A 25,848-nucleotide genomic window follows, 5' to 3' on the forward strand; every position below is an offset into this window, starting at 1 on the left:
CTGAGGCCAGTGTGCTCAAGGTCACTAAACTGGTGCTTAAGGTTAGGGTCAGCCTCGAGCAGTCTGACCCCAGAACGCTCACTTTCAATAACCGACACCATCCTGTTTCTATTCCTGTTAGTCTACAGACATCGTGGTCTATGACATTTATTAAAAAGAAAGAACAGCTCACACACCCTGGTTTGTGAACCACATTTTAGAAACTTACTGCACCACAAACGCCCTGCTGGGCCCGTGAATACACGTTTATGTTGTCATTGTTCTCTCTGCACAGCATTGCATCCTAAATGGGCACAAACTATTTAAACAACCCTGTGCTGCTGGTAACCCCCTGAGTCTTAAGGTTTCCCTCGGCTTTGTATCTTCCAGACGGGACTGGAAGCCAGAGCTTTCTGTGCTCTCAGACCAGGCGCCTTTGGGGGCTACCCCAGCAGGGAGCGTCCAGGCAAAGGGCGGCCCATGCCAAAGGGCTTGGCAGCCGTGAAGGCCCACTTCTAGCAGAGCCACAGCGTGGGGCACACAGAGGCCTGGCAGGCAAAGCTCCTTTCAAGACACCTGCCTGCCAATGCCCGAGCCCTGAGCCAGCCCCTCGGGGCCAAGGTTGAGCTCCATCCACGGCGACTAAACAGCTGCCGGCGACCCAAGTGTCTCCATCTCTGGAAGCACATGGGGCCGGGGGAGTGTGAAGACCCCGGCCCGAGGTTGCCTTGCTGCCTGGGGCTGGGCTCCTGGGGAGGGGAGGCAACGGCCAGACCCAGCTGGATGCTCGGCTGGAGCTTAGGTGGCCTGTCATCCCCTTTCGGAGCTCTGATTGGGCCTATTCTGCTTCTCTGACTCCGGTGACATTACCCTTTCTTTGCATGTGAGTGAAGTGTGTGTGTGTGTGTGTGTGTGTGTGTGTGTGTGTGCACGCACGCATGTGTGCGTGCTTAGCTAGCAACTTGCCTGCACTCACTGTGTGAAAACTGGAAATAAATCCAGCTGCCTCCCCCCCAGCCCTGGCCCCTGCCCTTGGGCACAGCGCTTTGGTGATGCTGGTTTGTGGACGGTGCCCAGAGCTGGTCAACACAGGCCCAGGATGGGGTGGACAGAGAGAGGAGAGGGCCATTTGCCCAGGGCCTGATTTACACAAATGGCACCACATTTCGACTTTGGACATTATCTTCGAATGAGATTATGGACAAAGTCTCAGAGAGTCACTGAACTAAAGGAAGCCATTTGTCATCAATTATAAACTTGGGCCCCGTTACCAACCATTTTGTCATGCTTTATGAATCAACATATTTGTTACAAGTTGTTCAACGTCTTGTGACAATATAATTGTGACAATTATACTGCATTGTATTTTTGTGGGTTCAAAATCCTATTATAATTAATGGTTTGGAATTTCTCCATTCTTTTTCATTATAAGAGGGACCTCAAAACAAAAAGGAAGGGGCCTGTACTTTGCTTGAGCTTGGAGAAGCTCAGAGCAGAACTCCAGGTCACGAGGCAAATGTTCTCAGGGCCACTGAGGAAAGCAGGAGGTTCTCAGAAGTACCCGGTAACGTGGGTCACCAGAGCAGGACAGGACTGAGGAAGGGCACTCAGAGGGCAGCTGTGCTGTCCCTGGGCCGTGCCTTCTCCTGCGCTGGCTCCCTGCACAGCTGGCTGGTGGGGACTGCACGGCGGGGTCCCCCGACCACGTCTGTGGGCGTCTCCTGTGCTGAGCTGAGTCCCGAATACACTCGGAGCCTCCTGCCGGGCCTCTCCCCAGAAAAAAAACCAATTTCACAGGGAAATGAACACAGCACATTGTGAAATTTCGGTTATGAAATGAATTCCCAGTAGGATTCGTGGAAACACTTTGCTGCGTTTAAAAATTCCTTTCATTCAATCTTGTCTTGGCCAAATGTCTTTCTGTCCAGGAAGAAAAATAAAAATAAAACATTGAACTTAGTGTTAGGAGAGGGGAGAATGAAGGCAAACAACGTGCCGGAGCCAAGCTTTTCGTTTTTTGGTAATTCCACCTGCAAAATAATCACTTCCATCTGGGGAGTAGCTTATATTGCAAAGTGAATTTACATCTTCAGAGTCTGACCAGATTCACATGGAGCCTCCTCTATTAGCATTTGCAGGGAGTTTGTTTCAGGTACTGGGATCATTAATACAAAAAGGAAAAACCTGAGGGCGAGCCTAACCAGTGCAACTGGTCAACAAATCGACTCAATACATTTTCTTCTTGTGATCCTAATCCTAGGCCTTTCTCAACAAGACAAAAAATTAAAAGAAAAAAAACAAAAAGAAAAAATATCCAGATGTCACAAGAAAAGATGGATAGATTTGAATACATAAATACGACAAAATTCTGCAAGGCAAAAAATTTACCATAGCAAAGTCAAAAGACAGATGACAACCCGGAGGAGGAAGTGGGGTATTTGTACTACATTTAACAGACAAGAAGTGAATTTCCCGACGAGCTAAAGAACACTTTATTTTTAAAAAGTGTGATCAATGGCATTTAATGGGACCTTGCCGTAAACAAGTTTGACTGTTTTAAGAATGAATCCTCCCAATAGCCCCATGAAGTGGGTGTTAGAATGGTCCTTATTTTACAGGGGAGAAAATGGAAGCACAGGGAGGGACAGTGACTTGTCCAAGGGCACACAGCTGGTGAGAGGCAGACGTGAGCCAGGCAGCCTGGTTCTGGAGCCTGCATTTGTGCTCACTGTGCTCACACTTGTGTAACCTTTCCTAGCCGACAGGGTTTGGGGGGAGAAGCGGGGAGGACTCACTCGCTGAACCAGACAAAAGAGATTCCCAGGAATTCCAGGGGGAAAATGCACCCTGTAGACCTGGGCCAGCGAGGAAGTGTGGCTGCAGGTCTGTCCTCGCTGTGTCTCTGGTGGGAGGGTCAGGGGTGGCTGGCAAGGCTGGGGAGGAATCTTTCTGGGAACAGGAGCAGCTCTCCCCAGGCCCACAGACTCAGCACCGCGTTTGTGATCGTAAGTGGGCCCAAGCGGCAGCGGCCTCGGGGACAGGCCCTGCAGGGGTTGTCCTGGCCGGGCAGCCGCCCTCCCTTACCTGGGTGCAGCATTGCTATGTCCCTTGGGACAGCTATCCTTCCCACTCCCGTTTCCTCTTGTGTGAGTGGGACCGACCACACCCCTGGGGCTAACTCGGGCAGGCCCAGGGATGGTAGCCTGGTGCTTCGGGCAGACACTGTTTCCCACCTGCAAAGCCTGAGGACAGAGCCAGAGCGATGGAGAGATACAGGTTTCGGACGGCATTTGGGGCACCTGCACCCAGCTTGTGGCGTGGTATTTTTCAAAGGCAAACACACTGTCTCCCATCCTATCTGCTCTCGTGCCACAACCGTGCCACTCTCCAGCCAGACTCAGAGCCAGTGTCTCCACCTGCCTCTGCCTGACTTGACCAAGAGGTGCCAGCAGAAGTGACACAGCCCAAGTCCCATGCTACAGCCTCTGCTCTCCGCCTCTCGGACCTCCAACCGCACGGAAGTGCAGGCTCCGGGGCTGGAGAGAGAAACCGCGCAGATGAGCTCGGCGGTGCCGGGATGGGGCGAGGAGAGCCACGTCGGACACCAAGTCAGCCCAGCCCGGCCGCCTGACTGCAGCTGTGTGGCAGCCCTGCTGCCCCACAGAACCGCGGAAGACACCAAACTGTGACGTACTGAGTTTGGGGGTGCTTGCAGCACGGCAATACGTAACCGGAACACAACCTGCATAAAGCCGTTCAGTTCCCTGAGCCAATCACCCCTGCGGCTTCATCCTGGTCAGGCTGAGTCGCTGGTACCTGCCCAGATCATGTCTGGCAGCCCCCAGAGGACACGTGCCCTTCCTGAGCCCGCTGTCCCCCACAGGCCACCACAGGGAGGGGCACGTGGCTCCCTCCTTCCTTCCTGACGCCTACTTTGCTGGGAAGGCTCAGGGGAGAACGCTGGAGAGGAAACTGCAGTGGGAGGAGGGAGATCGAGGAGACCTCCACCCTCTCCTGCTCACATATGTCCATGGTTCCGCCGGGACAGCCCAGGCCTGTGTGAGACGTACGTGTACCTACAACGTGGTGACATCAGAGGACAGGAGCCAATCCACGCCTTGTGGACTCTGACAGCTGCCTGAAAGCAAGTTTCCACGAGAATTCCTTAGCACCACAAGAGCAGGCTCAGGAATGTTCTGGAATGGGAGACTCAGGGCCTCAAGAACCAATGCCATCAATCTCACTTCTGGGCTAAGGTCTGGCCCGGCATCCCACCATCTGTCAGCTCGGGCCGCCGTGACCGAGCACACAGACTGGGGCTCACACAGCAGACACTGGCTCTCACAGGTCTGGCAGCTGGACGCCGGGGCCAGGGTGCCGGCCTGGGTGGGTTCCTGGGGAGGCCTCTTCCTGGCTCTGTCCTCACACGGCCTTCCTGTGGCCCCGATCTCGTCCACTCCTGATACAGCATGACTCCCACTGCGAGGGCCTCACCTCAGCCTCCCCACCTCCCCAAAGCCCCTCCTCCAGATACCATCACACTGGGCATGAGGTTTCAACATACAAATCTTGGGGGGACACCAACAGTCAGACCATAACAACTCTCATTCACTCATTCATTCACTCATTTGTTCAACAAATATTTATTTAGTGGCTAATACGTGGGGGTCTGGAGACAGAAAGGGGAACAGACCCACAAGGTCCCTGGGCTACAGGCCAGGGCTTGAGACAGCCACTAAAGTCACACAGGGCTCCCTGCAGTGACAAGTGTGATGAGCAGTAAGAAGCAGACACGCAGGCCGTAGGCACGTAACAGGGCGCTCTCTAACCTGATGGCGGACGAAGGCTTCCTGAGCAACTCACGCTGGGGCCGAGGCCTGAGTGAGGGGGCGATGTCACTCAGACAAGGGGACTGTCCCTGTTGAAGGAAGCAAGCTGATGTGGTTTCGTGCAGGGTGTGGTGAGGAAGGGGAAGGAGAGGCAGAGAACTAGGTGAGTGAGGAAATGTGGGCAGGAGGGAGCCAGCCTGTGACTGTACTTCTGCTCACAGGCACCTCTGAGCTCGTGCGTCTGTGAGTGCCTGTGGCCGCTGGAACACATCGCCACACACACGCACACACGTTCTCGCACTCTCTGCGCCGAGAGGTCTCACTGGTCTAGCGTCAGGAGCCAGCCTGCAGGGCAAGAGTTTGTTCCTTCCCTCTTCCAGCCTCCAGAGGCACCTGCTTTCTTGGCCCACGGCCTTTCTCTGTGTTCAGAGACGCCTTCCGATCTGTGTCTCTGCTCCCTCTTAGAAGGACCCCTGGGATGACCCCATGTGGGCCCACCTCAGGTTCCTTAACTTCCTCACATCTGCAAGATGGGTCGAGGGGACACGGGAACATTTTGTATTATTTTTACAACTGCATGTCATTGATAATTATCTCAGAATAAGGTCCTAGAAGAACAGAAGAGACTGCTTGGTCGCAAAGGCCTTTACTCTGATGGAGCTGGTTCCGCCTGCAGCTTCTCAGTGCCGCGCAGGCGGGGAAGTGGATTAAGAGGCTTTCAGCATCGCGGCCTTGGCTTCTTGGGTTATAAAATGAATACAGACATCAAGGGAATCTCCAACCCTAGCACCCTAACCAGGTTTCCCACGCTGTGTGGCCACCGTGCAGGAGAGGAGAAGCAGGCACACCGGGCTCTCCACTGTGAAACAGCCGCTTGGCAAGCATGTCCACGAGAGCACAGGCTGGGAGCAGGGGGACGTGGGGACCGGGCCCCTGACTAACCTGAGAAAAGAGATGGCTGCCCTATATATATCCCAACTCTGATTTTGTCGGACACAAAAAGGCAGTTTCTACCCCCACATTTTAGCCCAGCGCTGCTTGGTATGACAGCCTCCACCCACATATTTATAAGACTGGGTCATTTCACACCCCAGGACCTTGGGCACTTTGTCCAAGAGAGTTTCAGCATACAGACGTGTCTTCATATGACACGAGTCATAGTATCAGCTCGTTCCCTTCCCGCTGTCTGTCAGTTCTTCTCACCGTGACAAGGACAGAGTCCGGTGTACGTGAGTAACGCTAGCCTACCCCCATTTTAACAAGGAAATACCGCATCTCAATGCAGAGCCTTCAGTGGACAGTGATACCCGAGCAGAATTCAATAACACAGGTATCTTTTCCTTTCGGGATCTCTACTGGCTTTCAATTTATGGCAATGATATAAAGTTTCCTTTTCAATTAAATCTAACTGGGTAAAATTTAAAGAAAAATACGAAGTATGATAAGAATTCAGGTGGTATGGGTCTATGGCAAAAAAATTGTAAAAATGGTTTAAAAGTGAGTTAAACTTAAGAATCTTGTTCTAAAAACTTGTGCTAAAAACTTGTACTAAAAACATTCTACCATTACTGGAATTTTAGACAAAGCGTCCTTAACCTACACTCACTAAATAACCCACCCTCGGACTTACTTCTTCTTTGGCCTAACACTATCCTGCCTCGCTACCTCAGTGGTCGGTTGGGTAAGTTGAGTTCAGGGTCTGACATGTCCCTTTTCTGCCCACAGTGGGACGGTGAGGCTATGTCTGGCTGTACAAGCACCTTTGGGACAATTTTCAAGTCATGTATGATCAGCCATTCTCAATACCGAGGAGACCCAGATGCCGAAAAACACAAGGAGGATGGTTCCTAAGACTTGCTATTCATCCTACAAAACACAGAACAATCGCGGAGCACACAGTCAGGCTCCATGGGGTTGACTGTGACTGTTACAAGGGGAAAATCAGAGTATCGAGTCCACGGTCCGGAGTGAGTTCCTCCTTAACGAGACCTGATTTTGACTTGACAAAGGAAAGCCATGGGAACGTGAGCTTCCAAACTACACCGGGAGGTGGTTTTTCCAGCTCCATGATGAGAAGACGAGGGAGAGCCAAGTAAGGAGGGAGAAATGATGCAGCAAAGGGCGACATTTGGAGAGAAAAGGAGCTGGAGTTCAGAGTGACAGAGGACCAGGGGAACAGACAGGCAGCGGGAGACATGATGACTTCCGTGCCCAGCCACCTGAGTTTGCAATGGCCGGAGGAGGAGATGCGTGGATGAGACGCGCTGAGATGCAGCGGACAGACTGGCAGTGTTTCGGACTCTCGTGTAGACGAGGGACCACGACCTCAGAAGCCCACCTCGTTGTGTAAGACGCTTGCGTTGTTTCACGGAGGCAGCACGGGCTGTATTCTTTCAACATGCGCCGCCCTTTGTAGGTCACACGCTCATTTCCACCCCATCCCCAAAGGCTCTCTCTGGCCCCTCCATGAAACCCCTGGTGCTGTGGGACTCTCCTTCAGTGTCCTGTTTCTGTCCTCGGGCCTCCTTTCAGAGAGCAATAGCACGAGCCAGTGTGGCGAGTGGCACTGCCCTCAGTCTTGGCCGGGAAGCCATCGTGAGTGCTGGGGGCTGAGGAAACCAGACGCGACGGACCTATCCAGAGGGGACAGCCACCGACGCCAACCAGCGGCTGCCAGGTGGGCCCGAATACAGCTGATTTTCTGATTTTTAAAGAGAAGTCCGAAGGACAGGTTTTTAAGTGAACGGTTCTCTTTTGTGGGAGTTGGGCATTAATCTTTGAAAAGGATATTTAGAGCCCTGCGCGAGGACCTGTTTCTGAGAGGATATTTAGACCCAGTCATCCTGGGGAAAACGATCCAGAGAGCTAACCGAAAACTAAAACCGGGGAGGACCAACATAACGTCACAAGCAAAACACACCTGTGGGACCGAGTCGGCCTTGGCTGGTTCTGAGACATGGCCCACGAGGTGACTGGGGGTCTGAACTAAACTACAGGTGCCCAGGCCTCATCCACAGACTTTGATTCACTGGGTCCTGAGTTAGAGACTAAGACCTTCCATTTTTAACACTCTCCATCACTGACTGCTGCCGTGCTCTGCAAACACCGCTTTGGGACACACTGCTCTAAATCACTGTGTAGCTCTGGGCACTGTGTAGCTCTTGGCCTCCGTTTCCCCATCTGTCACGGGAGGGTACTGAACGACTACTCTCCCTGAGGCCATCTGCTCCACCAGGCTTTCCGGCATCCACGTACCCCACAGATCCTCTGAGGAAGGCAGCCATCGAATCCAGGCCCTGCCTGCATCCACCGGAGTTTCTATCCAGAAACTCTATCCTGCAAATATTTTAGCATTTTGTTGACAGGTGTTTAAATTTAGTAACCTGATGCTAAGGGAAGAGTCGCTCGTATCAAAGCTGAGAAGAAGGGAGCAGGAGCGTTGAGATTCTCCAGCTGCTGCTACAGAGCCTTGGCAGCCGCCTGGGTGTTTATAAGTAGAGGAAGTCCTAATGCACAGGAGGAAAAGACGGCGGCGTTTACAGGGGAGGGATGGGAGTGCTGAGGGCAGACAGGAAGATGCTGTTTCCGGAGGAGCCAGCGGTTTGGAGCTGAATCAGCAGCAGTGGGTGGAAGTTACTCAGGATGGAGTGTAGTCCAGTATCAGAAACGGCCTTCCAAAGCCAGGGGTGCAAAGACGGAAGGGAGAGCGGCCAAGCATGGGCAATTTTCAAATGACAGCTCGTCAAACAGCATTCCAAGAGATTTAAGCCTTGGAAAGACAGAGGAGATGTATCTGTTCAAGAAATATGAGTGAAGCATCGACGATGTTGATTTTCATCCCTGAAAATACAGCGATGGCCAAGACAAACGCAGTCCTTCCCTCTGAGGCAGAGGCGAAGGGGGACAGGCTGTCAGTGGCCATCAGACTATGCAGCTGGAGAGATGGAAAGTGCAGGGGTTGAGAGCACCAACAGAGAAACCCACCTGCTCTGGAACTCCTCCTGCCAAAGGAACACTGAGCTGAGCCCTCAGGGTCTGCATGTAGGCGAAACGAGGTTCTAGAACATTCCAGAAAGGGTCCTTCCTACTCTGTGTGCTTGCTGGTCCTAGGGGTTGCAGGACAGACCCCTCGGGATTTGAGAAATATGGACTCTGTTCCCTCAGGCTAACCCTCAAGAATGGCCAAGCATCAAATGGCCTTTTTCTCTCCCTACATTTGAAGCAGGACCCTTGAAAAGCTCCCAGAAGGCTCCATCTGCCAAATAGCAAGACCCACGATGGCTCACAGAGACAAAGGGAGGTGGAAAAGCAGGTAGGGATGAGTCCTAGAAAAAGCCAGCGCTGGTGGAAGAACTCGGCATGGGCGGTCTGACAGCGAGCGCAGCTTCCATTCTCTATCTGAGAACTCAAATGGGGCAGTTACATTGCTCCCTCAAAAGGATGTTGTACTCCCGTTTGAAAAGCTCAGACTTCAAGTCTGTCTCCTAAAACATTCTTAAAAAAAAAAAAAAATCAGCCAAGAATATGGATGGAGACCACAAGATAATTTAGAAATAAGAAATATGACCCTTTGGACTAGGAGTGAGGAGTGTTTCCCTCGTTATTTAAATGTTCATTTCTGTTATAAAAAAAAAAGCACAGTAAGTTTGTTCCCACCATTGCCACCAAAAAAAAATAAAAGAAAAAAAAAAGAAAAAAAAGTGGAGGGAAAACAGAGCCATGTACCTGAAAAGGTAACCTGGCGTCTGAATACCACCAATACTATTATGAGGTGTCCGGTCATACCGTTTTTCAAGCTTACTACTTACTGAAGTCTCAGCCTAAATGATGCCCACGAAAGCACATTTCTGATGAGCTATTTGTGTTGAAATGCACACAAAACAACTCATTTTTAAGTTGCCCTTCGCACCGTCTGAGATCATCGCCCAGTCACCTCTCGAGCAATCCAGAGACGTTCACCTGAAAACGCCAGGCGACCTTCCCCCTCAGTCTCGCTCTTCTTGAATCCAGAAATACACGCTCATTTGGGCCCCCAGGGAACCCCCGGAGCAGAGGGTACAGTGAACAGAACTGGGTGGGACCTGCATGTGGGGGTCCTTGTGACATGGGAATGGCCAGAGGCCCTGAGGCCGAGCTGTAGACCAAGGAGACAGACTGAGAAATGTCCAACCTCCGTCTACAAGTGCAGGAAGCCTCAGGCCAGCCTGGACTCAGGGACCCAAGGCTGATTTAAGGTTTCCTGGCTTTGTTTTATATCTGGCCATACTTTAAAGAACATGCCCAAATGAAAAATGTCTTCCAAGGCTGCAGTTAACGCAGCACAGAAGTTATTAACTGAGTGGGACGTGGAGGCGAAGTGCACAACCCTTTCCAGGGCCCGAGCTCACGTCCTCTCTTCTTTTTTAGGATGAAAGGAGTAAACACACATTCTAGGATTAGAAGACTGATGGGCAGGTATAAACAACTGTGGGTCATCATTAGGGTGAGGCTAACCGTGTTAGCCCCTGTCAGGGGTAAACTGGGGTGTCATTCAGACGAATGTCCTCGTGAAACTGGGCCAACATGCCAGGCAGATGTCAGTTTGGAGTCTTCACAACAACACATGAGTCAGACACTACAAGCGACCCATTTGACAGATGAGGAGCCTGGGCTCAGAGGTTAAGAGGTGGCCGAAGGTCACCGCAGAAAGAATTGGAACTGGAATTGGGACCCGGGAGCCCGGCCTCGGAGCCCAAGCTCTTCACACGCTGTGTTCAATGTGCACGAGGATGGAAAGGGTGCAGCCTGAAGGGGCTGTGACCCTGACACAGAGCAGGTCCATTAGAAAGGGGCCGTCACTGTTCAGTGCCGTCGGAGTCGGGGAAAGGGAGAAGGTCTCAGGAGAAACCATATTTTTACGTGAACTTTTCCTACTGTTCAATGTTGGCAGCTAATTAATAAATCTTAACTCCAGACCCGTGAAGCCAAACATAACCCCAGGCCAGAATCACCTCCGAGGCCTGAGAACTGTGGCCTCGGAGTTCAGGTAAAACTTCCCAGTAGCTCTGATCCCCAATCGCCATGCTCTCCCCTCCAGTCCCCCCTCGAGGGCTGCTATTCCTGGACGGTCCCTACACTGGAATTCTTGGGACCTGCACCAATTGCATTCCAAGAAACAAATTTTATCAGCAGCGGGGGCTGTCCAGACACCTTCCCTCCCAGGAGAGAAGCTGTTCCAGGAGATCTGACACAAACTAGCAGACACTTTGCGGCCCCCCGGTGGGGACAGACACAGCTGTCCTCCCAGAGTTTCTGCAGCCGAGCCCGGGGATGTTTGTAGCTTAGAGGAAAGAAACAGCCTCGTGTGTGTACAGAGCTGTCTGAGGTCACAAGCAGCTCACACGACAGCTCTGTAAACCCAGCCGTGGTTTCGGACCTCAGAACCTTTCCTAAACTCTGGGTTCTGCGAAGTCCAAAATGTACCCTCCTGCGTGCTTTTGCCTTATTAAGCGGTTGTTTATTTTTGTTGGAATGCCATCCCTTTGTCCCCGGCTTGTGTACATGAATTAATCAGAACGCTGTTTCGATAAGGCCATTGGATGCCCAAGGAGCCTGAGAGCTTCGGACAGGACTGCATTAAACTCTTTTTTTCCCCCTAGAAATAAAAATTTTCCTTTTGCTGAGGATAATGGAACTTGAAAGCTGGAAGCTGATTTGGATGGCAAGGGACAATTGCCCAGAAAGCTTTGAAATGTGGCCCAGACGTCCATTGTCTGAAGCTCAGATAGTAAAGAGCAAGTTTTGTGCACAGGAAAATAACAGAGAATTGATTCCTCATTTCTCTTTTGCATACATGTGTTTTGCCTGTGGCATTATTTTAAGCCCAGGCCTGCAACCACGAGTTCTCTCCACGGCCCCCAATCTCCGTGGATACAACACAAATGTGTGTCTTGCAAGGCATACCCTGGCCAGACCCACTGTCACCATCCTGGGGCCAGAGAGACTGTGAGCCATGCGACCGGTTCACTTCCCACAAACGCCGTGGGCCTCTCCAAATCCCCGTGTGACATCACTGTGTCTGCTTTTTATGGAAGGTTTTTTTTTCCCCCTTTATGAGATTAAATACTTTGATCTCACATTTCTGTAAGATGATGTTTTAGTCTCCAGGACGGGTCTCTTGTGAGAATCCTGGGTGCCTGCATCCCATCGCCCCTCCCCTCCAACCCATACGTGATGATTTTCCCGAATTTGGCAACTGACCAGAAGGCCACAGTCACATCTGCCACTGCCCAGGGGAGCACACGCTACCCGACAATGAGACCCATCAAAACTGCCGAATGGCTGCTACTCACCCTCGGGACCGCACTGGGCCGGGTTACTGATGCAGGAGGTCTTGTACCTTCCGTGGTACAGGAGCGTGACGCCTTTCTCCTCCTTCAGGTAAATGCCTTTGTTGACCTTTCCTTCGACGATATCTAAGTGAGAAGAATGCCCGTGTCGTGTGTTAATGACCTTATGTGATCGGACGTCTAAAGACATGTAAGACACACAACATACACAGAAAGGTACCACACTGTTTATGGTTAGACGTAAACAGCTCTAATATTGATGTTTGCCTCATTTCATGTTTAGTTATTAACAACTGAGTATTAAATAAATTTATGTCCCTTAATATCTATGCTAATATTATATTAGTGTGGAACCTGTACCACACTATAATGATGTTACAATTATTGTATTCGCTAATAGTTGCACCACCAGAGGCGACATAATTATAATCTTTACGTAACACAGGAAGTCCTACACTTGAATTCCACCAGCAGGCCCACTGAGTCCTTCCCACTCCCACCTTCACGCTAAACTTCCCAAGCGAAACTCTAGATACAAGTTTGAACCTAAAACTACACCTGAGCTCTCTCTCTGTTTCAGTTCTGATTGAAAGTCCCTAGCCCTGCACACGGGAACCCACGATGTTAAAGGTATCCATTTTCAGACTCTCAGAGGAAAACCGTGAGTCACAGTTTGAATCGTCCCAGAAGAGCCACCTGCAGGACCCAGGGGCCCTGAGTCCCAGCAGGGCACACTGCCCTGTCGTCGCTTTGTTTTGCCCCTTTGCCATAGGGAACGTATCTGATGTTGTGAGTGTGTTGTAAATGGTTTACCGAATCGATAAGCGAGGACTGTAAAAACAAGGGCGGTTGGGCATTTATGGTTGCCAGGGTCAAAGTCGCTGAGATACCCGCTCTGCCATGTGGGCACCTGCCTGACCGGACAGCTAGCAGCTGCAACGCTGAATTCGGCTTCGTAAACCCCTAAAACAGCCCGTTTGACTGGCAAGATTAATTTTGGAAGCCAGACGCCTCACAGCTGAAAGAGCAATTGGTTGTATTTGTTGAAAACAGATCAAAGGGAGACACTGAAGTGATCCGGGCCAACTTTCGACGCTGGTCAGACGGAGGCCACCCCAGCTCTTCTCCCTTTTGCTTCGAGTAGTGCAGGAAAAACATGAAGCATATTGGCTCTGGAGGTTATTAAATAAGATAATAATTCAACCATGACTCTTGTGGGTGTGTGTTTTATGAAACAGCTTCTAATGATTAGAAAAAAATTCTAGCTCCAGAAGAAATGCTGATGTTAATGTTTGTGAGAGATCAAATTTTTTATGAGGTATTTTAAAATCAACTTTAACTTTCCATTAAGAGGGCATGGTTTTCCTCCCCCAAAGAATATAATCCATTTAAAAATTCCAAACAATTTCTATTATTAGAAAACCTCTCACCATATGTCTGGTTTGTTCTGAAAACAAGCAGCTGGTTGGGAAGAACCTGGTCACTTGAAAGCTTATCAAAACCTTCTAATGCATCGACCTGTGCCACTTCCTCTCAACCTCAGTGAAGTGTTGATTCTCAGTACTCTGGGTCTCTGCTCTTTCTGTGCGTATTTGCGTGTTTGCTAGCCGAGACATAGTGAATTCATGCAGAACCAAATCTATGGGCCTTCACGCTCAGTGTAGGCCCACACCGAACAGGAGGCAGGACAGGCGTGGACGCATGCTCACCTACGGTCGCAGAGAGATTTGAGTAGGCAGAGTCATTGGTGGACACAAAGGTAGCATTACGGGAAGGGAGCACAGTGAGGTTGTGGGTTCGTGATGCTGGGAGAAACAACAGAAAAAGCACAACAAATGAGTGACACACACAAAAATGCAGCCAACATATCTCTCAACGGAACGCGAACGTGTTGGGAAGCGTTCCTCTCATCTCCCAGTTTCTCTGCTGGCCATCCCTTCCTCCCACCTCTCACCTACTCAGCCAGCACTACGCTGACTCCAGTAGCCCCGCTGGGCCCCACGCTAGAGCATGATGGCCGCTGAATTTGGCCACAGCCTTTGGTTCCCATTTGCTGGCTCCAATCCCCACCCGGACATTTAGTTGAGAGATATGAAATTGAAGTTGGCTGTACGACAGCCTTAACAAATGGATTAAAGGTGGTGATGTCACAGGAACTGATGGAACAGAAACACAGCATGAAAACAGCCACATGATCTGATGACAACCGGACAGAACGACAGAGAATCCAGCAACAAATAACAAAGCACGTCCACAAAATGCTTTCCAAAGCCATTCAACTGCCCCCAGCAGCAAAATGGCTCATAGATTCTGTTCTTTTTCCTTCAGAAGTCTGTAATCAAATTGAAATATGCCAGGACAGCACTCTACCTTAAAGAATGGATGCAATAGAAAACGGCTGTAAAACCTCCATAATGAGAGTGTTTTGGGGCAAACGTCAATATATTTAGACTTTTACGGAAAATGAATGCATTTAGTGAACACAATTTAACCACAGTGTAATTGTGTCTGAGTAATTACATCACCTTATACAAAGAATTTTTCATAGGTAAAGGTTTTCCAGACACCAATAGTTACTGATTTAATCACAACAACGACTGGAGAGCAGGGGTGGGGAGAGAAATGCACAGATCGTTATTTGAGCTCTTGTGCAAAATAACTCTGACAATTTTAGTTTCTGTGTCCTAAACAATGAACTGTTTTGACAATACATTTCCACTTGGTGGAACGATCTCCTTTCAAAGGCTTTAAAATAAAGGCCGTGAGAAAAGAAAACTAGATTATAACAAGGGGAAGCAGTTTCTGTTAACCCGAGCTAGTCATGTAATAAACGCCCGGGGGACAAAGTACAGGTCTGCTCTGGGAGAAGATACTGAGCCGCAGGATGGTTTTCCCGCCGTGGCCGCCAATGCTGTCTCCGCCCTAAGGAAACCAGAAGCACAGACCATTTTAGAACTTTAGGTGGCAATTTATGGCAGCACATGAAGTCACAGGTATAAGGAAAATGCCAACTTGCTGGTTTGGAAAGCATAGTAATCAGCAACATGCGGGATTTAAAAGAAACATCCACTCCAGAGTAGACACAATTGGAGTACACATGGCAGGATGATTGCAAGTGAAGCCTTGCTGGACACATCCCCCATTTGACATAACTAAGAACAATAAAGGAAACAAAATAAAAATGTAAAAGCATCGCAAATCTCTCAAAACAGACACTTTTTTAAAAGTTCTTATTGGAATGGAAAAAATGCATATGTCAGGTACATATGCGGTTTCCCCTTCCGGCAAACGTCTGAGTCGGATTAGGTACAGACGTTACTGTCCATGGGATTGGGGACCACTGGAAGCATCTTAGGTGTTGATCTTTCCAATGGGGGTCGCCGTGATGTGGGGAGAAGCAGGGCAGGAAGTGGGGATGGCTTTGCTGAGTGAGACCCTGACCCACGAACACGCGAGTTGGTTTTCATTGGCACAACCTTCAGCATTGGGTTCAGATGGGGCCGTGTTTGGGTAGCAGGTTATGCCAGTTTCTCTCCAGAAAACATACATTGGGACCCGTGCATAGGTTGACCTAACACCTGCAACTTAAAGCTTAAGAGAGCAGCTTCTGTTTTAAGGTTTTTGGGAAAACATACCTTTTAACAATGCTTTGAATCATAAGTTCTGTCCTTCAATCATCCAAACATATAAAAGTCTGAAAACCTATGTATAGAAGTTCTAGTAAGACACCTTGGAATGGCAATGATTAGAGGAAGCCGCACAAATGTTTGTCTGTCCCTCGGTCTTGGCTTCACAGCATGTGTGGGGCAGGGGCTCCCCCAAGGCCCTGACCCCCAGCACCCAGCCCTGCGGCCTCGGGTGCTCTCACCACCCGCATCTACCTCCAGTTGTGTCCTGCAGCTCATGTATCCCGTCCACATGCTCCAGCGGCCAGTAGTGGGAGGCAGAGGCCAAGACCTCAAAGCCTGCGGAGAAAAGAAGCACGTTAGGGGGGAAGAAGCCAGCGTGAGGACCGCTCTCCACCTGCAGCGGCTGAGGGCAGAAGCGTCCTGGGGACGGTGGGACACACCGCAAGGACGTTTGAACAACGTCTCCTGGTGGGTTGTGGTTTTTTTTTTTAGTCCTAATAAATTAAAAACCAATGACTATTTCCTTAGTAGGATAAAACATGATAAATAGGGATAGACAGATACCTTTGAACCAAAGAAAATAAAGCCATCCTGCTAAATGCGCTATCATCATAAGCACCCCCAGGAGCGTCAGGAAAAAGACAAGAACCTCACGTTATTATTTAACTCAGCAATTATTATACCCAACAATCCCTCTCCTGGGTATGTACCCGGAAAGCCTGAAAACATTTATCTGTAAGATATATGTGCCCTGATGTTCATTGCAGCTTTATTCACAGCTGCCAAGACATGGAAACAACCAAAGTGTCCTTCGATAGATGAATGGATAAAGAAGTTGTGGTACATATACACAATGGAATACTACTCTGCCATAAGAAAAGATGAAATAGTACCATTTGCGACAACATGGAAGGATCTTGAGATTATAATGCTAAGCGAAATATGTCAGACAGAAAAAGTCAAGAAGCATGTGATTTCACTGATATGTGGGATATAAAACTGAAAGCAACAAAGGAACAGACAAACAAATAAAGAAACAAAAACTCATAGACACAGACAATAGTTTAGTGGTTACCAGAGGGTAAGTGGTAGAAGAGGGTAAAGGGGATCAAATACATGGAGATGGAAGGAGAACTGACTCTGGGTGGTGAGCACACAATGTGAGATATAGATAATGTATTATAGAAATGTACGCTTGCAACCTATGCAACCTTACTAAACATTGTCACCCCAATAAATTAAAAAATATATATACATATTGTTTTAAGGAAATACCTGATGTAATCAGACGAGAGACGGAAATAATGTTGAAAACAAAAGAGGTGCCAACCAACACCAGTCGTGTGCCAGAGGCTGTGCAAGGTTGTACAAACCCTTGCTCATCCCACCCCACCTGTAATCTGTAAGGTCACTGTATTCGTAACCCATTTGTAAGGACAGGGAACGAAACGCTTCCTGGGCAATCACCAGCCAGCTAGCTTTCGATGCAATGCTCACACACGAGCTCCTCTCACTTCAGTCCTCACCTTTTCATTACCTCTGGGTTTTCTCCACACTAAAAAGTACTCGTTTCACAGTTTCCTTCGTGACCCTTGGGTTTTGAGTAGACATAATTTTGTGCAGATGCAGTCCTTTTGCATGCGCTCTCGCTTAATGCCATGTGCGTCATTTCATTACTTACTTCTATCTCGCCATCTCGACGAGTGTGGATAATGGTCCCTTGACGGGCGGCACCACCAAGTACTCCGCCATTCTCCCAGCTCTAGTCTTCTCTTGGGTTAGTTCCCTGCGCTCAGTTCCCAGAAGTGGAAAGAAAGAATGGTCCAGATGGCTAAATAATAATCAACTGCCCTAAATGTCTGCCAGATCATAGAAAACTAAAAATTAATCATCTACGTGTTATTCATTGTAATACACATTTTTAAAGAGAGGATAATATGATCGTTATTTTCAAATGATGTGAGCCTCATAATGAAAATGAAAAACCATTACAAATAAGAAAAGAATTTGGTGAGTGAAAAACTGTTAGAAACAATGAAGGAATTTAGTAAGACGGCTTATACAGACTTCATAAGCAAATGTCATCTGTTTCCCTGTATTCAAATAGAAATGCTAAAAAACAATAAAAGTTCTCATTTATAAATTCGCCCAATGAACAGAAGACATTTAAGAACAAAAGAATCAGAGCTGTACAAAATCTTCCTGAAGAAAACACTAAAATAATATTGAGGGACGTAAAGGAACATTTGAAAAAAAAATTTAAAAAAAAAGAACCCTTGAGTAAATGAAGTACTTGATCTATTCTTGGAAAAGAAAACTCAAAACCATAAAATATCAATTACTCTTTATATATAAATATTAGGAAATTTGTTGTAAAAATACTGAGAGTTTTTTTATAAGGGAGAAAGCTGAATGTGAAGTGTATATAGAAAAATAAATAAGCAAGAATAATCAGGAAAATCTGGAGAGGGGAAAGCAGTGGCTGAGGGGAGATTAGACTCGCAGATAGTAAAACATAATGTAAAGCCACAAAATAGAGATTTGGTAATACACACATATACACAGGTCAGTGGCAAAATAGCCACAAACACCCCCACGCACATAGGAAAATGTAGTTTACGTTAAGGTGGTACTTCAAATCAGAGGAGAAATATTACTCAAGTAAAGGTATTAGAACCAGTTAGCCATCTAAAAAATATAAGATCCCTACTTCACTCTTTATACCGTAACAACTTCTAATGATCAAAATTTAAATGAAATAAAACAGAAAAGCTTCTGAGGAAAACAGTTTGTAAATCTGACTACATAAATTTTTTAAATGTCTGTGCAGAAAAATAAATCAAGCAAAATGGAACTGGGGAAGCATGTACATGTAACACCTAGGATGGAGATGCCTTTTTAGAGGTGTTACATTTATTATATTAATAAAACTCCTATGATTAAGAAAATTTAAACCAACAGAACATTGGAGCAAAGGGCATAAAGAAAAAGGAATACAAATTATTTTTAACTGTAAGATAAGATGTTCAAACTTGCTCATTGTTCTCAAAAGCGTGTTAAAATGACAAGGAGAGAGCCTATGACTGTCCAAACAAAAAGTTGGATAGACAAGTTGGCATGTTCTATCCTGTTTTTGGTGGGAGTTCAAATGAGGGGAGCCCTTCCGGAGAGCTAAGTGATAATATTTATGCAAATTACAAGGGCACATTCCCTTTGATCTCGTAATTCCACTCCTAGGAATCCATTCTGGGGATACACTCACACATAGTATGACCAAAGACCTATGCACAGAATATTTGTTGCAGGTTTTATATGCATAGTATCCAAAGCCTGAGACAGCCGAAACGCTTCTCGCCAGGGGGCTGGCTCAGGGAGCACTGAGCGTCAGCATAGTGACTGGCGCGCAGCTTGGAAGAATGACCAGGCTGATACCCAGGTACTCATGCGGAACGTTCTCTGAGTTATATTGCTAAGTTAAGAAGAAAAAAACCAAGGTGAGAAAAAAATGTGTGTCCTCTGAGCTATTTGTATAAACCCCGTTGCTCAGGGAGCTGGGAGGATGGGAAGAAGAGAAGGGGAGGAGAGGTGTCTGCGTGGGTACTGTGGCGATGGGCACCAGTGTTTTGGGGCTGAGGAGACTGAGGAAGTCGGTGGAAGAGGTAAAAAGACTTAGAGACTTCGTGAGCTTCATGTTCTCCTTGAACACAGACTATATTTATTTTAGAAGTGTTTTAAGACTTGCTTTTTACAGTTAGAATAACCCCTGGGTATTGTCCATACTAAATTTTCAGATGAAAACGGAAGCACCCCATCTAATATCGGAATTTTTGTCCATGGGGCCCCAAACACCAGCGCACATCCAGGTCGCTGGTCCCAGTTTTTTCAAAGTGTTATGTGCCTGAGACCAAAACATAAGCCAAGAACAGAATTGGTTCCATTAATATGGGCTAAATAGTAGCCGTACTCTCCAACCAGAGGTAGAGAGCGACACCTGACTGCAGCCGACGTCCGCTGGGCGTGGCCCTGTCCGCAATGCCCCAGAGAGAGCCTGAAACATCAGAGTAAAAATACTCCTTTGAGTTTCTACCAGGATTTTCCTTTCGTAAAATCCAGGCTGCCCTTGTGGAAGCGGGAAACCATCGTTGATTTGTTATTCAATGCATCTGGGAGAAGAAATCGGAAAGGGAGAGGACATCTGTTGTACAAAGAACAGATGTTGTGTCTTCAGAATCCTCATCTTCACAAAACAAGCCCTGTGTTCCTGTCATCTCCATTTGCAAATGGCCAGAGTCCATTCTTGGCAGGATGACTGAGAGAGTAAAGGGAGGGCGTCTTGTCCACGTGGAAAGACTCATCCCCAAGCTCCCCAGTGTCCATCAGTGTCCGTGGTGGGGACAGGGGGGTTGAGATCAGAAGAGTGTCTGCTGGTCCAAGTCACTGCAGTTCAGACAGGGGTAAAACTCCCACTAAGTACCCCAGAGGTCTTGAAACTAGCCACACTGAGTGAGTCCAACAGACTGGTAGGGGCCGCGTGCTGAAATATGTGTGGGGCCTGCGGCCGGGATGCTGCCCGGTACCGTTACCAGCCTGGAAGGCACAGGCACAGATTAGTCAGGACAGAGCTCGGCGTCACCCTGAGATGGAGACAGGCATCCTGTCATGGAGGCAGCTGCTGCCCCGGCCCAGTTGCAGGGCCCCGTACGAAGCTGTGCCCAGCACTGCCAGGTCTCCCACTTTGCAAGAGAAGTCAGGAATCCTGAGTTTTTCATTTGAAATCTCCCCCAATTTTAATGTTAGGAATTAAGTTTTCTTGATGAAAACACTGTGTGGTATTAATAAGACGTGCCAAAGAACTGAGTTCAACACACGAACTCCGTTTTACAAGCTAAGCAGTCAACAACCCAGACACCGGAGTGTCATGAGAACAAGGACATCTTCCTTTGTGAATGAGACACTGTGGCTCTTTCCCCTCCAAAAAAGGTGCCATGAGATCTCCTAATTATATAAGTGCCCCGCTTTTCACCAGATAAACTCTCATAAAGATTAAATGTCTACTCAGACAAGACCATAAGTGACAACATGGCTTATTTGGGAATTTCAAAACATCGCCCAGCCCTAAAAAATAAAATGGGGGTGAGAGGAGGGAGAGGGAGAGTGGGCCTACAGCACCACAATTATGAATCAGTTCTTCAGGAGTAATTTCTCATCCATGTTTAATATTTTATTGATTCAGTTTGGAGAGAGACAGACAGACAGGAGTATCAATACTCAAAAAGAAAGTTAATAAAGCCTTCAATTTTTCCTTTCCAGCTTTTCTCCCAGATCTCCCTCATACTTATTCTTTGTGCCGGCGAAGGGAAACCCTGACCCCTTGAATTTTGGCAGGAAACACATGTTCAGTGTCCTTGGACTTGGCGTGGCTGAAGCCTTCCCCACCCAGAGGAGAGTGGTCGCTCTCTCACGGCCGTGGTTCTTCCCCTTCTGCCTTCCATTTATATATATATATATATATATATATATATATATATATATATTTATATATACACATACATAATGATTCCAATGCCCCCTCTCCCCAAATCTCTATTTGCCAAATTTCCACTTGTTCATTAGGGCATAAAAATTCCAGCACAAAAACACTTGTTTTTGCACTAGGAAGAATGAATTTTCTACCCTGACCTGGTGGTTCTGATGGTCCTTTATAAACTGTGCAACACGATGTTGGTGACGGATGTTAATTAGACTTATTGTGGTGATCATTTCGCAATATTTACAAATATTGAATCATGATGTTGAACACCCGAAACTACTATAATGTCACGTCAATTATATCTCAATTAAAAAAGATAAAAATAAAGGGAGCCAACTATTGATTCGAACAGAAAAACAACCACCAAGTAAATACAGGGAATTATAATTCCTATAATCTGCTTTGACCTCCTTGACCTTTACATAAGGCCAGTGAGGTGAACTGAACTGAGGTGAAGTGAGGTGGGGTGAGGTGAAGTGAAGTGAGATGAGGTGAGTGGAGGAGAGGAGAGGGGAGAGGATGGGATGGGAAGGGAACTGCCCCGACCTCCTAGAAGTGGACTGGAGCCAGCTGCTCTCCATACTCCGGGACCAGGAAACTTCTGGATAGTGACATGGGTTTATTTTTGAAGCTCCCTTTTCCTCATTACAAAAGTTATCTGTAAAGGGTATATTTATAAACTTTTAAGAAATGACCTGCAATTTCTTGGCCAGCGCCATTTATGGATTTAGTCTCATCCACCATCATGGTTTCCTAGCATTGTATGGGGGAATGGAGCAAGAAATCGGGCAGACTGGGCCAGAGGAAAGGTTTCAGAGGTGGGTGGGGGGTCCCAGTTCTCCGTCTCTGAGCCTCACTTCCATCAGTGATCAAATGGGAGGCAGGCTAGGTAACCGCCTCCTTTGAACCACAGCGAGCTCTAATGTCTTTCAAGGGACCATCCACGGTCACAGATAAACACAGATAACGAGAAGGCTCAAAACTATTTGAAGTTGTTTTTCAGTGATTTATCAAACTAAACGCCTGTCTACATGGCGAATGTCTAGGTGCCTGGGCTGGTGTGGATGGGAGCTGCGGTCACTGACAGCACCCCGACGGCCAGCCAATGTTCTGTGGACAGTGCAGTCATGTCAGCAGGTGACAGGCGTGACTGAGCATTGACCCTGCACAAGGCATGGTGCCCGGGGCCAGACCGGGACAGACTTACGAGGCCCGTCAGAACCGTGAAAAGGAAAGTGTGTGGCTGCGGTGGGACACAGGCCGGCGGTCAGGAGACTAGGCTCCCAGCCTGTGTGGGGGGCCCTGCTAAGGCCCCCTGACACCCCAAGCTCACCTCCCTCGCTGTCTTCCACCATCTCTTTCTGTTCGTCTCCCCCACGCCCTCCAAGCTGTGTCTTCCTAAGCGTGAGCACCATACCTTGCCAGCTGTGGCCTTGGGCAAACCACCCTCTGAGAGGGAGGGGCGCTCACCGTGTACTGCGGGTACCTCGGTAGGAGAGGAACCAGCTCCATGTGCGAGGAGTGCATGGAGTTTATGTACAAGCACCCCAAACGCTGCCCTGTTGGTGTTTCGGGTCCCCACCTAGTGTTGCTTGGAATCAAATGCTAATGTATGTACCTTTTCCACACCGATGGCCATCCAGGCTGTTTCCAGACTTCTTCCTACGAGGACCAGCTTGTTGTGTGTTTGCTCTGCCCACGAGTGGATGAGAACGGGGTTTCCTCCCCTGGGGCTCCTCGTGGGACCCTGGGGCCTGAGCGGTCACAGACAGAGGGGGGAAAAGGGGAGAGCAGAGGCCAAGATGCACGAACACAAGACAAGAGTGAAAGGCTGGAGGGAGGAGGGGAAGGAAAGGAAGCACGAGGGTTTCGTCCCTAAGGGGAAATCCAGCTGAGGATTCTGGAGGGCTCAGCATCGTACACTCCTCATTATTCAATAAAAGACAAGGAAATGGACGGTTCAAAGAACAGCGGGGAGAGCAGGAGAACAAGAGGAAGAGAGAGAGAATGCTAGAAAGTGGAAACTTAGATGAAAAGGAATCAGGCCCACAGGGCACACTGTTCAAAAGGTGACACAAGCACACACATGGACACGTGTGTACCCATGTGGGTGTGTGTCGACATGTGTGGACACAGGTGAACACAGGTAGATGAGACATGGACATGTGTGAACTGTGTGGATGCGGCGTGGACACAGATAGACACATGTGGACATGTGTAGACAAGGTGTGAACACATGTGGACGCCTGTGGACACATGTGGACGCGACATGGTTCAGGCCCAATCTGGGAACCCCCTCCCAGCTCCACTCCTAACACTGAGCAGCGGCCGGGTTTTTGGGGGCTGCCCCGTCCACCCTGACATTCCTGGTGGGGCACTGTCCCCTCCTCTGTCATTTTCCCCTCCATGAGGGGCTTGGAGAAGGGGAGGCATGTCCTCTGTCTAATGCGATGCTGGATGTAACTTCTCCCCGAGCCACAGAAATCCCCTCTTCTTTCTGTCAGCATTGTGGCTGAGAGAAGGAGAGCATGTGGAATCTCACTGCTTTCATGCCTTGTTCAACAGATTTAACTAGAAGACATGGGTGAGAGACAACTGGCAACACCTCTGCCACTGACACGGGTAAGTTGAGGCAGCTGGACGGTCAGAACGTCCTAGCTCTGTGCCATGTCACAACACAAAGGCGACAGAAGTGCTCCCCCAGGTCTAACGTCACCCCACAAGGTCCCGGTGCATCCGAGGACCTGCTTCGTACCTGGGCCGGCCGTGCTGGTGGGTCGTTAAAGCTTGGTGCCCAGAGGGAGCAGGGCTGCTCACAGGGCAGGCGCTTTCCCTGACAGCGTATGCCTCCTCTGTTCCCCCCACCACCCACCCCAGAAAAGTCTGGCCTGCTTCTAGACCGAGGACTCACACAGCAAAAGAAAGGGGGCCCGGCGGGGGGTGAGGGGTTCCTCCCAACACTGTGATCTCAGTGTGGCTGCAGGAATCAATGGCCCAGGCACAGGTCGGTGACAGAGGGGAGAGACAGCGCCCTGAGGCTGAAGGACTGAGCCTACGTCAGCTCCAGGGGCTGCACTGAACACGCACGATGGAGACAGACAGAAAACGTTCAGCCTGAGAACGTCCCAATTCCTTAGTCCCAAGGTTTCAAATGACCAACAGCGAGAGGCCCTGGGGGCACAGACACCTGCCTCTCGAGCCACAGCTGGGGACACTGAGGTCGTACATGGAGGATGAGCAGAGCGACCTGGTGGGCAAAGCACGTAGGCAGCTGGCGGGGCCCCCGATGGCCAAGGCACGGCCACCCGACACCCTTGGAGACAAGCCGCGGGGTGCAGACGCCCTTGAGGCTGGGGACCAGGTAGCGCACTGCAAAGGAGGAAGGTCCTTACCTGGATGTGCTTGTGACCCGGAGTGGGCTCCATGCACCTGCACACAAAACAGCACAGGGTGAGACACGCGGCACCTCCCCGCAGAGCCTCCTCCCAGCACCGTGACGGCCACCTGGGACGTTACCTGAAAATTGCAGTAAAATAGCAGCATCCAGGAGTGCCAGCGGCATCCCGGCAGCCCCTTCCTCATGGTGTCAGAGGGGGAACGTGAGCCACGTGAAAGTCCGGAGGTCAGTGACAACCTTTAACTTTCACTTCGCCGGGCAAGGGACATTTTCCCAGGTCCCGGAGTAAAAAACAAATCTGTTGCTCCCAAGTGTGTGAAAGCGGGTGTCTCAGAGAGTTACTGCCTGCTCCTTCCTCGTCTCCAGGCTTGAGAGTCTTCAGTGATCAGTGCGCACATCATGATGACCAGACGGGCCGTGGCACTCAGGAGGCGTCAGCACACCACACTGGGTCCTGGGTAAGCGATGCCAGACCACCAGCGGCACGCCGAGGGGCGGGGGGCTCGGCCTGCGGTCACTGCATCCCCCTTATTCAAGAGCCTTTACTGTCTCCATCCAGGGCTGGACTTGGACATGTCCTTCTCCTTGAAGTCGGCAGAGCAAGAGGACTTCCAAAGGAACTTTGTCCCGGCGCCCCAGCCCGCTCCTGGGCTGGTGGCCGGCCAAGTCCTTCTGGTCTGACTCAAGCTTACACCTCTCGTGCTGCAGCTCTCTGGGTGGAGAGACAGAGTGATGTAAGGCTCTCGCCTCAAACTTTGTTCTCTTCTGTCCTCTATTTATATCCTGTATCCCGGGGCTGCGGCGTCCTTCCTGGGTCCTAACTCCAGTCTGTTCAGAACAACAGGGAGCAGTTCCAGGACCCTCAGCCCCGGGTGCCTTCTGGTGGCACCGAGCAAGTCAGCATAAATGGGAACAAGTACAACAAACCGTGAGGTGTATGGAGCGCCGAGTCCTACTTGCCAGAGAAAAAAAGAAGATGGTCTATGGATGGAGAGAAGATAAACCCCACCCATGTGCCTCCACCCCAGTGCCGGCCCACGTTTTCCTCTTTAACCCTTTCAGAGGTGAATGAAAGCTGTGAAACTCTTTACAAGGTACCCCGTGTAATTGCACTGGACCCCAGGCCCCCACAACAGCCGGGAACGTGGTAACAGCA

At 49.2% G+C, this 25,848-nt stretch overlaps 1 protein-coding gene across 2 annotated transcripts in view; it reads right to left on the bottom strand.

Annotated features, from left to right (window-relative positions):
- Positions 1–25,443, bottom strand: part of ADGRD1 (adhesion G protein-coupled receptor D1) — a 103,491-nt gene extending 78,048 nt beyond the window's left edge. Inside the window, exons 1-5 of one of the 2 annotated variants that reach the window (XM_081037210.1) lie at positions 24,812–25,442; positions 24,688–24,724; positions 16,018–16,101; positions 13,846–13,941; positions 12,140–12,262 (exon numbers count right to left, since the gene is read on the bottom strand). In XM_081037210.1, coding sequence (XP_080893336.1) covers positions 12,140–12,262; positions 13,846–13,941; positions 16,018–16,101; positions 24,688–24,724; positions 24,812–24,877 — 406 coding nt within the window. In that variant the 5' untranslated portion in view covers positions 24,878–25,442. Of the gene's footprint in view, positions 1–12,139; positions 12,263–13,845; positions 13,942–16,017; positions 16,102–24,687; positions 24,725–24,811 lie in introns of both variants that reach the window. The other variant, XM_081037209.1, reaches the window with a different exon arrangement.
- Between the last annotated feature and the right edge of the window lie 405 nt (positions 25,444–25,848).

This window comes from Rhinolophus hipposideros, assembly GCF_964194185.1.
Source record: "Rhinolophus hipposideros genome assembly, chromosome: 24".
Lineage (NCBI taxonomy): Eukaryota > Metazoa > Chordata > Mammalia > Chiroptera > Rhinolophidae > Rhinolophus > Rhinolophus hipposideros.